Below are 12,250 nucleotides of genomic sequence, written 5' to 3'. Positions count from 1 at the left end.
GATGTTTCCTTGAGCTATTTACGCTGCCTCATCAGCACTGAAATCTGTCCCTTTTACACTGATTTAGCAGAATATTGTTATTCTAATGGTTCCTGGCAACGCCCTTGCCACCCAGAGGTGAACGTTTGATAGATCCTAGGAGGGATAAACATGGAAGTGGTGTAAATCCTTCCACGAGGAAGCTTCCATCTCTGAAGTATCTTGTCTTTCAAGCAGAAGCTTTGAAGCTGTTAAATTGCAAGCCCAGTTTGTTACAGCCCAAAGTTAACATTTTATAAAGACACTTGTGAATTTTCTTTAAGCTTACGATATGAGAGATGTCTCTGCGGGACTCGGCCGCTCCCGTAGAAACCAAACAGAAATGTTCGCTGGGGCTCACTGGGGAGAGAACTGGGAATTGCTGCTGTATTTCATTAAACCACAGACTGATTATAAACGCTGCTGCTTACGTGCTACGGGTATGAGCTAGAGTTTTTTTTTTTTTTAATTTTTTTTTTTGTCCACAGGAAAAATAAAAAGGAAAAAAAAGAGAGACCTGGTCCATCTACCCCTTCTGCTGGTTTGATGCAGTGCGAGTGCGTGGGGCTTGCGTGGCCGTGGTCAGCAGCACGGGGAGCCACGGGTGGCACGGGGTGGGTGCTTGTCCCAAAGGGAATTTGGGGAAGGGTTTCTGGGGTATGAATGCATCAGGCACAGCCTGGCTGCCCTTCTCTAATAAGAGCATCAAGAAGGTCTGGGAAAACAGAAGAGAGTCAAAATCTCGGAGTCAGAAAGGTGCTGAAATATTTAAAAAAGGAGGAGGAGTCGTCGTCAGGGAGGTGGTTTAAGTCCTGCCAAGGTGAACTTGGAGAGATTTTTAACAATGTCTGTGAGGGTGAGGGCTGTCCCACGCCCTAAAGGTCTGCTCTCCCGGGCCAGGAGGGAAACATCTTCAGGAGACGTAGGGCTGTTCCGAAAGCTGGACCTGGAAGCTACTGCCCTGCAAACTGCTGACCTAGTAGTGTGTGTAATAAAATCAGAGTTTTCCTTATTAACATAATACTAAATACAAAATTTTAAAGGGGATTTGTAACATTTGTAGACCCTTTCCAGAAGGTAGGAGTGGCCAGGGTTTTCTCTCCATTCCAGTGATGGAACATCTAATTTAGGTGATGGACTGCCTGCTTTCATCTCTAAGAACGACACGACGACTCAAAACCCATCTCCTCTGCGCCTGCTGCAAACATCTGAGTATCAAAATCCCTCTGACACCAAACCAGTACCTTTCATGCTGTTTCCAGTGTTCCCCAGATACTAAGAAACATACTTGGTTCCCACGTGCTTTTCCAGGAATTTGGGCTAAACTGGGCAGCTTAGCCCAGCTAAGCTGAGCTGGGAAGAGCCGTCTTTGCCCACAGGCACCGGCCGGCTCCAGCATCCAAAAATGCCATGCTGAGAGCCGCCGCTCCGTCCATCCGCCCTGGGGAGACAGAGCTACAGGATCCTCCTCTCCTTTGTTTCGGCATTGCTGCAGCTCCCTCTGTATCTGGTGTCTTCATCTGTGTGTCCCCCCCCAACAGGAGGAATCGCTTCTGTAAAGCTTCTTCAGGAGACTTCTACATCGTCTTTGCAGCTGGTTTGACCTGTTTACCGGAGCGAAGATGTGGTGCGATAATGGGCCAGTGGGGACTTTGGCGTGAGCGGCTGCTGCCACCGCCGAGGAGTTACCTGCAGCCACAACTAAGCTGAAGGCCTCTGGCAGATGGCAGAGTAAGTTCCAACCTTTTACAACATCTCCTTTAGGGCCAAATAGGGTTTTCTCCCAAAGATTTACTTGCTGTGTTTGATCTTTTCCCCCTACACCGAGCTCACCGTACCCTGGCAGACAGTGGGAGGATGCGAACGTTGAGTTTGACCCAAGGTAGGCCGTGTGCTGAGATGTTCTCTGCCGAAAACCAGTGGCACGTTCGTCTGGTGATGGAAGCCGTTTGGAGAGGAGCAACTGCTGCAGATGCTGCAAAAAATGGGAGCTGGAAAAAAAATCCTGCCCAGTGTGGAGTCCTGGAGGGTCCATGGGGGTGGAGGAGCCACAGAAAGGGGCACGTTGACGTCAACTCCTCGGGTCTTAGCTGCGGGAGCTCGTGTTGGACATCCTCTAGGAACAGCCACCTTCCGGACGCTCTTCCAATGCTCAACAAGGCCAAATCGCAATAAAATTACTGGAGTATTTTATCTAATTAGTCTAAGTTAATTTCAAGGCAATTGGGTACAAACCATTAATTCAGCTGGGACGCCTGCTAGCCTAAGAGATGCACCAAAACTGAAGTGGTGAAATCACACCAAGATTTAATCAGTCCCACCGTAAAACCCTCTCCTTCACCCCCTCGCTCCCGGGGAGGCAAAGGGCTGGGGAGGGAGGGGAGCCCGGCCAGGTTCTTAATAAAGGATGTGAAGAGCAAATTCGGCTTGCGTTTTTCTCCTGATGAAATATTAATGTCTGGTTTAGACATTGTGGCTAAGAAGCGTCAATAACCAGCAGAAATCAGGGCTCTGCTGCACGAATGGTAGATGACGTGCTTTTGCCAAAAATTCACCAAATCTGCATCCCAAAGGCTTTGTAAGGTGCTGAAAGGATTTGGTGTTGGGGTAGGTAAGGGCATCTCCAATGGGGATGAGGACTTAAACAAGCGAAGGTCCAGCCCCTGCCATGCGGGCTGGGGCCTCCCTCCATTTCTAGGGTGTTTAATAACGCTTTCCTCTCCGGCTTGAGCATCTTCTGAAATACCCGGCCAGTGTCCAAGCTGCGCTGGCCCGACGGAGCAGGGAGCAAGCTGGCAGGTTCTGGGCCTTCGGAATAAATCTTCAAACCAGCAAGTTTCCAGGAAGTTTATTTTTAAACTTGATATTTGAAGCTAAATTTAGTAGCAAATCGATTTTTCTCCCTCTCCCCCATGAATACTAAGAGCATCTCCTCCCGCTTCACAACCCAGGTCTTGCAGGGGATTTGCCCCCCCCATTTTATGCAAACACATGAAGGTTAAGAGGTGCTTGACGCTCCAGCTGACATTTCCAGCCAGGCACTGCACGGAGACGTGTACACTGTGGCTCCGGTTGCAAAGTGCCGGGATAAATAGAGCTGTCGTGCGGTGCTAATTGGCTCGGGGTGAATCCGTGCTGGAGTGGCAGTGATGGGTGCGCCTGGAGAGCGGCACCTGATGGCAAATTTCGCATTTATGATTGACTGGCGAGGGAAAAAGAAAAAGGGGGGGAAAAAAAAAAAAAAAACAACAAACACCCCAAAAACCCCAAGCAAGGCAAGCAGAGGGTTGTAAACAGGTCCCTGGGCGGGGGACGAGGGGGACGGGGCACAGCCCCTGGCTCCCCCAGTTGGTTTTCCCTCTCGGCTCCCAGCACGGCTTCCCGGCACTGGGCTTTCGATGAGCACAGCCGGGAGCTGCCGCCCAGGCTTTCACCAGCGTCACTTCGCCACAATAGCTGAAGCTTTTAGTTCATAAATAATCTATGGCTTTTTTTTTTTTTTTTTTCTTTTTTTAAGGTAACTGGTGGGCAACAAGAGGCTGCCAACACCCTGCTGTGCTGCCGGGCTATAGGGACTATAGGACCAAGGCTGTTCCTATGCGCTCTGTGTGTGTACAGAAATATATAAATAAGATGTATATAATAAATATAAAATATAAAAATAAGAGATACATATTTTTATCTATATAAAAATAAAACGTAAGCAGGTCAGGCGTTGGCTGATGCTTTTTTTCTCTAGCTCAGGCCAAGTCAATCCCAACCAGGTCAAAAAAAAAAAAGCGGGTTAAGGCTCTGCAGGAGCCAAAGAAATGGGGCGGGGGGGGGGGGGGGGGGGGGCACGGGGGGGCAACGGACGACGGGGGGGGGGGGCACACGACGGCGGGGGGGGACGGACGACGGACGGACGGACACGAGCGCTGTCGGGGGGGGGGGCGGGGGCAGCCACCGGGTTGGGGTTCTGCCGGGGCAGCCCCGGGGTTGAACCCCCGCCGGGTCCATCCCGGAGCGCGGAGCGGCCCCGCAGACACCGCGCGGCGGCGCCCCCGAGCCGAGTGCAGCGCCGAGCACCGCCCGCACCGGCACCGGCACCGGCACCGGCACCGGCACCGGCACCGGCTGGGCTGGGCTGGGCTGGGCTGGGCTGGCGGGGTGGGACGGCATCGGGCAGCAGTTTGGGCAAGAACTGGGCATCAGTAGGGGCTGGCACTGGGCACCAGTACAGGCGGGCACTGGTATGGGCTGTTAACAGGCACCAGCCCAGGCTGGCAGCAGGCACGGGTACAGGGCTGGAAAAGGGCACCAGTACTGGCTGATACTGGGCACCAGAATGGGCTGGCACCAGGCACCAGTATGGGCTGACACTGGGCAGCAATATAGGGCTAGCACTGGGTACCAGTATGGACAAGAACTGGGCATCAGTAAGGGCTGCCACTGGGCACCAGTACAGGCGGGCACTGGGGACAGAATTGGGGCGCATCAGGCACCAGTATAGACATGCTTTTGGTTCTGGTGTAGAGTGGCAACAGCCGCCAGTCCATGAAGGCGCTGGGCACAGGTACGGGCTGGCAATGGGCACTAGTTTAGGGCTGGCACTGGGCACCAGAAAAGGCTGATACTGGGCTGGCATGAAGCCACCAGTTTAGGCAGGCACCGTGCACCAGTATGGACTTGCATTTGGCTCCGGTGTAGGAACAGCACTGGGCACCAGTATGGGCTTACATGGGGCAGCAGGATGGGCTAGCAGTGGGCACCAGTACAGGCAAGAACTGGGCATCAGTAGGGGCTGGCACTGGGCACTAGTATGGGGTGGCACTGGGTGCCAGTGTGGACACCAGTTTGGGCTGGCACCAGGCATCAGTATGGGCTGACACTGGGCAGCAGTATAGGGCTAGCAGTGGGCACCAGTATGGGCAAGAACTGTGCATCAGAAGGGGCTGGCATTCGGCACCAGTATAGGTTGGCACTGGGCACCGGTATAGGCTGGCAGTGGGCATAGAATTGGAGGGCATCAGGCACCAGTACGGACCATGCTTTTGGCTCTGGTGTAAGACTGGCAATGGCCACCAGTATGGGCTGGCACTGGGCACCAGTATGGGCTTACACAGGGCAGCAGGATGGGCTAGCAGTGGGCACCAGTATGGGCAAGACCTGGGCATCAGTAGGGGCTGGCACGGGGCACTAGTATGGGGTGGCACTGGGTGCCAGTATGGACACCAGTTTGGGCTGGCACTGGGCACCAGTATGGGCTCATGCTGAGCACCAGAATGGGCTGGCATCGACCGCCAGTTTGGGCTGGCACTGGGCACCAGTATGGACTTGCATTTGGCTCCAGTGTACGAATGGCACTGGGCACCAGTATAGGCTGACACTGGGCAGTGGTATGGGCTGGCACTGGGCACCAGTATGGACAGGAGGCTCGCCCCATTGCCCTGGGCCAGCTGGTGCCTGCAGGCACCCAGGGAGCACCCCCCCAGGGGGACATTCCCAGGGGGGCGAGGAGGTATGGGGTCACCCCAGCAGCACTGCCCCCCCCAAGCCCAGCCGGGGCCACAGGGTGCAGCTAATTAGGGGCTAATTGCGTTATGCCGGGGCGGCACTAATGCAATTGTGGGATTAGCCTGCAGAGACAGCGACCCCCCCATTGCTGCCAGGGTGATTTGGGGGGGGGAACGACATGCACCTGGGGCCTGAGCCGGGGCCCCCCTAAACTACCCCCGTGCCCCTCCTGCCCCCAGCCCTTGCCCCCTCCCCTCGTCTGCTCTGACTCCCTCCCTCCCCCCGCGGCTGTAACTGCCCCAGTGCTAACGAGGGGCAGGGGGGGTGCAGGACAACAGCACCCCCGGGCTGGTGACACCCCCCGGGGGCCATCCCCCGCTGCCGGCGATTACCGAATTAACCGTCTCCATCTGAGCCCATCTGCTGCCGGGATGTGGGTCAGGGATTACCCCCCCTCCGTGCCCCCCAGCCCAGCCCTGGCTTTCCCTGACCCCAGCACCCACCTGCACCGCGAGCACCCCGTGGGGACAGGGGTCCCCCCATCCTGTCCCCAGCCGGGCGCAGGAAGGAGATTCAGGCGGCCGTAATAAATACAAGAAAAGTTTTATTGAAAAAAAAATAAGAGGTGGGGAGGGGGCAGCGGGCCCCGGCCCGGGGTAATAAATAACAACCGTGCTCCCGGGGGGCACCAGCTTACAAAATATGGCTCTGGGCAGCGGGGTCCCGCGGGGTCCCCAGCGAGGCTGCCGGGGGCTGCCGGGCACCCCAGTGAGGGGCTTGGGGGGGGGCCCAGCCCCCCGGCACGCCCAGGCACCTGAGAAGCGGCTGCCCTGGGGGGCAGCTGGGGCTGCAGCAGGGTCCCCACCCTGGGAGGGACGTGGGCGCGCAGCCCCATCCCCTGCCTACCTGAGAGCCACTGGCTGTGGCCACGGCAGCATTCGGGGCACCAGCTGTGGGCAGGGGCTCAGCACCATTGGGGGCACCCCTGGGCGGGCGCCCGGCTCATGTCCGGCCCCCCCGGGGCACCGGAGCTCAGGCCAGGATCTTCTGGGGGATCTCCACCGAGGCTTTGATGAAAATGGCGTTGTCCCTCACGTAATTACGCTTCTTGATGTCCTCGTGGGAGATGAACTTGGGGTAGCCAAAGCCCAGGGTGCTCTCGTCCAGAGAGCTGCGCGAGGCTCCCGGCTTCTGGAAGTTTTTCCAGTTGGGATCGGGGTGGAAGGTCTCGGTGATGTGCTGGGGCTTGGAGAGCGAGGGGTCGCTCTGGTCCAGCAAGGAGAAGGTGACGCGGTAGGAGAAGGGCCACTCCAGCAGGTTGTCGTACTCGCCCGGCAGCACGCGGATGTAGACAGAGAGGTGGCTGCTCTCCCCGCTCCCATTGCCGTTGAGGAAAGCCGAGACCTGGAGCTTGTAGCCGTACTTGTGGGTGTAGAAGGGGGGACTAAAGAACTCGTAGTTGCTGCGGACTTTGGCCTCCTGCAGCTTGCGGGCGTAGTCGGCGATCTTCCAGATGAGGGTCCCGTCGCTGCTCACTGACAGCTCCTCCATGTCCCGCCGCAGCTCCAGGATCTCCTGCCGCTGCCGGCTCACCAGAGCGCACACCATGCCCAGGTGGGCCTTGGTGCTCTCCTCCAGGTGCCGGCCCATGGCCAGCTTGGGGCACTGTGGGGACAGCGGGACCATCAGCGGAGGGGGTGCCAGGGGCACGGGACAGCATGGGGACACGGGGTGGGACAGGACAGGAGAAGGATGCCGTGGGGATGTCACGGAGATGTCGTTGGAGCATGGGGGTACTGGAGCAGGACGGCACAGGGATGCCGTGGGGACACCTGGGTGGCAAAGTGACACAGGGGTGAAGCAGGACAAGGATGGGGACATCATGGAGCCACATGGATGGGACAGCGCAGAACAGGGACACCACAGGGGATGGGACAGATGTCAGGGCAGGAGAGGTGTGGGGATGCTGTGGGGCACAGGCACGCCATGGTGGGGACAGCACAAGGATGCCAGGGCGGGATGGACATGGGGACACTGGCACGAGGCCGGGGACAAACTCACCCGGTGCTTGCAGCCAGCTTCCTTGAAGGGGCACAGGAGCATGGCAGTGTTGCAGCTCTCCTTGAGGTGGGTGGGCACGTCCTCCCGGGCAATGCTGGGCGTTCCGCACTGGTTGGGGCAGGGCACGGGGTACCGGGGACACTGGTACTGGTGGTTCTGGGGACAGAGGGTGGCCATCAGCCGGGGCCAGGAGCCAGCAGGGCGAGGGTCCCCATGGGCCCCGTCTCACCTGGATGGTGTCGAAGACGAACTCCTTGGCGCAGTAGGTGCAGGGCTGGGTGCGCTTGGGGCACTCAGCCAGGGCGTGCTGGGACAGCAGGCGCCGCATCATGCGGGCCCCGCACTTGTTCTCGCAGTACACGCTCTCCTGGGGACACGTGCCCTGGTGGCCCTGGGGACCGCAGCAGCATCGTCACCCTCCGGCTGCCCACACCAGCCAGCACTGCCAAGGATGGGGCCACGCGGTGCCCCCCATGGCCAGGCTGTGTCCCCCATGGTGTCCCCCAGCCAGGCTCTGTCCCCATGGCCAGGCTGTGCCCCCATGGTGTCCCCTACCCAGCCTCTGTCCCCATGACCAGGCTGTGTCCCCCATGGTGTCCCCTACCCAGCCTCTGTCCCCATGGCCAGGCTGTGCCCCCATGGTGCCCTGCAGCCTGTCCAGGTCCCCACACTGCACCCCATATTGCACCCCCCAACCCGGCTACACCCCCCCATGGTGCTCCCCAGCCAGGCCATGCCCCCATGACACCCCTGCCAGCTGTGTCCCCCATAGTGACCCCACCACGGCCATGCCCCCCAGTACGGTGCCCCCACCCAGCACCCACCTCGAAGGCCTCCCCGGTGAAGTCACTGGCGCAGAACTCGCACTTGACCCGGCGCTTGGGGCAGCCGTGCTGGACGTGCTCGGGCAGGTCACGACGGCTCAGCTTGGCGCTGCACCGGTTGGGGCAGGGGATGACGTTGAAGCCGCAGGTGCCAAGATGGGCCTGGGGGGCACAGAGACAGTGAGGGGGGGGCCGTGGGGTGCAGCCTTATACCCCCCAATCCTGCCAGACCCTACCTGGAGGTGCTTAATGAGCCCGGTCCAGCGGCAGCCCTCCTCGCTGTGGATGCAGCGGATGGCCAGGCTCAGCACCACTGCCTCCAGCTCCGGGTCGGGGTAGATCTGGAGAGACAGCACCGGGGCATCAGCATGCAGCACTGGGGCATCAGCATCCCATGCCAGGCTGCGGGGCACAGAGACCCCACACACACCCCGCAGCCTGGCCAGGAGCCACAGGCACGCTGCCCGGGGCCGGATCCCCCCCGCCGGCACACGAACAAGCGCTCTTTGTCGGGAGCGGGTTTCCGTTCCCCGGCCCCGCAGCACAAAGGGCTCTTGCTTCCGCACGGGCACCCGTGCCAGGCTGGCATGGCTGTGCCAGGCGGGTGTGCGGAGCCTGGGGGCCGCCCCTTGGTGGGGGGGCACAGGTGATGGGGATGTCGCCTCGGAGCGGGGTACCCTGGCCATGTGCCGGGCTCACCTTGGCGTAGTCCAGGGGCAGCTGGTCCTCCGGGCACTTGAAGACGCCTTCGCTGCAAGACACACAGAGGGGTCAGGATCACTCGGGGCTGGGGAATGGCATGTCACGGATGACACAGCCACGATGTCCCACGGCGTCTCCGCCATCACACCCCAGGACGTTGGTACTGCCCCCTCCACCACTGGGTGCTCACCCCACGCCAAATCGAGCCACGGCCCTCGGGGAGCCGCGGCTCTAATCCCACTCCATCTGTCTGAGCTGGGAAATGCCCCCGCCAGACGCCCCCCCGCCCAGGCAACCCCCCCCCTCCGCGAACTGGGCATGGCGGCTACGGTACGGTCCCCGGGGACCTGGGCCAGCCGCTGCGAGCGTGGCACCATCTGGAGCCCCGGAAGCCCCCTCACCCGCCCCAGCCCCCTGGGATTAAGGCAGGGTGCCGGCAGCGGGCCAGGAGCAGTGCCGTCAGGGTCCACAGGCACCCACAGCCCCAGGTGCTGAGGCCTGGGGAAGGCGGGGGCAACAGCTGTGTGCCAGATGTGCAGTCCGGACAGGAAACGGCCCCGTCAGCGACTGTGGTGAGCCAGGACAGGGGACCGGCAGCCGCCCTGGAGGGGTCCCCATTCAGCTGGGTCCCCAGGACGGGGTGCTCCTCCCGAGAGCCGTCCCCGAGGTGGGAATGGCCCCGCTGAGCGCCGACATGTGGAGGGGCAGCATGGGGTGGAGGGACAAGGATGGAGCCGAACAGGCAGCCTGGTCTGTGACACGGCTGGCCAGGAGCCACCATCGCCCTTGGCCCCCACAGCACTGTGCCTGGGGACAGACGAGGGTGGCATCCCATATGCCAGTTGTGATGGACTGGGGTGGGCGGCTGTGGGTGCCGCCCACAGGGACACACAGCAGGGACACACGGGGACCCCGGGGCTCTGACAGCCCCGAGGTGGCTCTGGACGAGGCTGTGAGGTCGCCCTGACCGTGCGCAGCCCCTGCACCTCTAATCACTGCGCGCCCTTGGCAGGCGCCAGCACGGCCTCGACCAGAGCTGCCAAGCGAATGCGAGACAGCACGAAGGAGCCAGCAACGCTGCCTGGCACGTGCTGGCCTGGGATGCCCGGGCACAGTGTGGTCCTGTCCGCTGCAGCCACCACCCCTGTGCTGGGTGGCCAAGCAACCCCCAGGAAAACCAGCCCAGTGCTGTGGGGTGTGATCCCCGTGGGGCATGGCCACATCCAGCCCTGCCACGTGCCCGGTCTGTTTGCAGTGGGTGTTTCCGTGGGAGTCACCAGGCACCCGCCGAGATAAGCTGCTCCCGGCCAGGGCTGGGCAGCCAGCCCTTTCCGGGGAGCCCACAGCTGGCATCGCCCCACAACTGGCATCGACCCATGGCTGGCATTGCCCCATGGCTGGCATTGCCCCACAACTGGCACTGCCCTGCCACCTTTCCGGGGCAGCCGGCCCTGCCAACACCCCCCACACAGTGTCGGGGTGCCGGGGCTGGTGGGGAAGCGGGACGGCGACCCGAAGCCAGCGCCTAATCCCCAACAAAGCCTCCCCATTCCTCACGCTCGGGCGGGCAGGGAATGTGCTGAGGCAGCACCCGGGGGGACCGTCCTTGCCTCTGACCTTCACGGCGTGCTGGGGTGCAGCGAGGTGATGGGGCAGGGGACCCCCTGGCACCCACCCCGGCACCCCCCGACACCGCAGCGGGACTGGACGGTTCAGCCGAAGAGATCCCCAAACCTGATCCGATGTAAATGCGGGGGGGGCTCGGTGGGGGGACCCCGGTCTCCGGATGCCCTGGTAGAGCTGAGGTGCCCGTGGGGCAGATGCGGGAGGGGAGCGGAGGCGCTGCCTGGCACGGGCCCCGGGGAACGCCCGGTTTCGCAGAAACCGGCCCGCAGCAGCCGTGCCCACGGGGCCCCCGGCCCGGGCAAAGGTCGCCTCGGTGGGGCGAGGCACAGCCGGAGGCGGCAGCGGGAACCGGGGCCCGGGGTGATGCTTTGTGCCGCCGCACACCCGGTTCGGGGGGCACAGACACCCCCCACCTCGCCGTGCCACCGTGGGACCCCCGGCCCCGCACCGGGCACTGGCGGGCAGCAACCGGGCAGCACCGACACGTGCTCCGCAGGCAGTCCCGTCGGCTGCCGGTACCGGGGCCGGTACCGGGGCCGGGCTGCCAAACGGCGGGGGGGTGGGAAGGGGCCCCGTCCCCTCGCCCCCAGCGAGCACCCACGGCCGGGTCGCGCTCACCCGTGGGCGCGGGGGTGGCCGGAACCGCTCCCCCCCCCCCCCCCCGGTCGCTTCCTCCGGCGGGGCTGCGGCAGGAAGGGGTTAAGCACAAATCTTTGCAGGCGCTCGAAACTCGCCGCTCCGGGCTTCCCCCGGCCCTCCTCTTCCTCCTCCTCCTCCTCCTCCTCACCGAGAGGGGCCACGGGCCGCTGCACCCCGCGGGGCGGCTGTCACGGGCTGGGCGCGCCCCGCACCCCCTTCCCCGGCCCGAGGCATCCCGCACCCCCGGCGCACCCCCTCCCCGTCCCGGGGCACCCCACAGCACCCCACACCCCTCCCCGGGGCACCCCGGCGTGCAGGGCGGCCCCGCACCCGGCAGCGACGCCCGGGGGAGGGGGGGGTGTGGGGTGTGAAGCACCCGCTGCCCCCCGGGGTGCGGAGCCCCGGATCGGGGGGTGACGGGGGCGCTCCATGGGGGAAGGGGTGCGCGGCGTGACGTCACGGCGGAGCGGCCGTGACGTCACGGCGGGGCTCACCTGAGGAACTCCTGCAGGCAGGTGTCGCAGAAGCGGTGGCCGCAGGTGGAGACGCGGACGGGCTCCCGCATGGGCTTCCCGCAGAGCGGGCACAGCACCCGCCGCCGCGGCCGCTCCAGCAGCTTGTAGTCGTAGCCCGGCATCCCGCCGCCCCGCGCCCCGCTCGCCTCCTCCGCGCCCCGCTCGGCTCCGCGCTCCGCGCCCGGCTCCGCCCGGGGGCCGGACGGGGCGGTGGAACCGGCCTGACACCGCCCCGCGCCCGGGGCCGGGGGCCGGGCACCGCCACCGCCTCCCGCCCGGGCTCCGCCTCCCCGCCCCGCCGGGAGCTGGGGCGGCCCCGGCACCCCGGGGGCTCGGGGAGCAGCGCCTCGGGCACGGCCCCCCGGGGGG

At 62.8% G+C, this 12,250-nt stretch overlaps 1 protein-coding gene across 1 annotated transcript; it reads right to left on the bottom strand.

Moving 5' to 3' along the window:
• Nucleotides 1–6,546: 6,546 nt before the first annotated feature.
• On the bottom strand, nucleotides 6,547–12,003 carry TRAF4 (TNF receptor associated factor 4). Its single transcript, XM_059829380.1, has 7 exons — nucleotides 11,861–12,003; nucleotides 9,099–9,150; nucleotides 8,636–8,740; nucleotides 8,400–8,561; nucleotides 7,805–7,966; nucleotides 7,576–7,731; nucleotides 6,547–7,179 (listed from the first exon to the last, which is right to left on the bottom strand). Exons 1-7 carry the CDS (start codon nucleotides 12,001–12,003, stop codon nucleotides 6,547–6,549), a joined length of 1,413 nt encoding a protein of 470 aa, XP_059685363.1.
• Nucleotides 12,004–12,250: the final 247 nt, after the last annotated feature.

This window comes from Gavia stellata, chromosome 25, assembly GCF_030936135.1.
Source record: "Gavia stellata isolate bGavSte3 chromosome 25, bGavSte3.hap2, whole genome shotgun sequence".
Lineage (NCBI taxonomy): Eukaryota > Metazoa > Chordata > Aves > Gaviiformes > Gaviidae > Gavia > Gavia stellata.
This window is presented reverse-complemented; position numbering and strand designations above follow the sequence as displayed.

Excerpts from the sequence above, each read along its gene's own strand:
- TRAF4 (XM_059829380.1), bottom strand. The coding sequence starts at position 12,003 with ATGCCGGGCTACGACTACAAGCTGCTGGAGCGGCCGCGGCGGCGGGTG. Across the intron at positions 8,741-9,098 it reads TGCCCCTGGACTACGCCAAG|ATCTACCCCGACCCGGAGCT; the intron begins GTGAGCCCGGCA and ends CTGTCTCTCCAG. Across the intron at positions 8,562-8,635 it reads GGCTCATTAAGCACCTCCAG|GCCCATCTTGGCACCTGCGG; the intron begins GTAGGGTCTGGC and ends TGTGCCCCCCAG.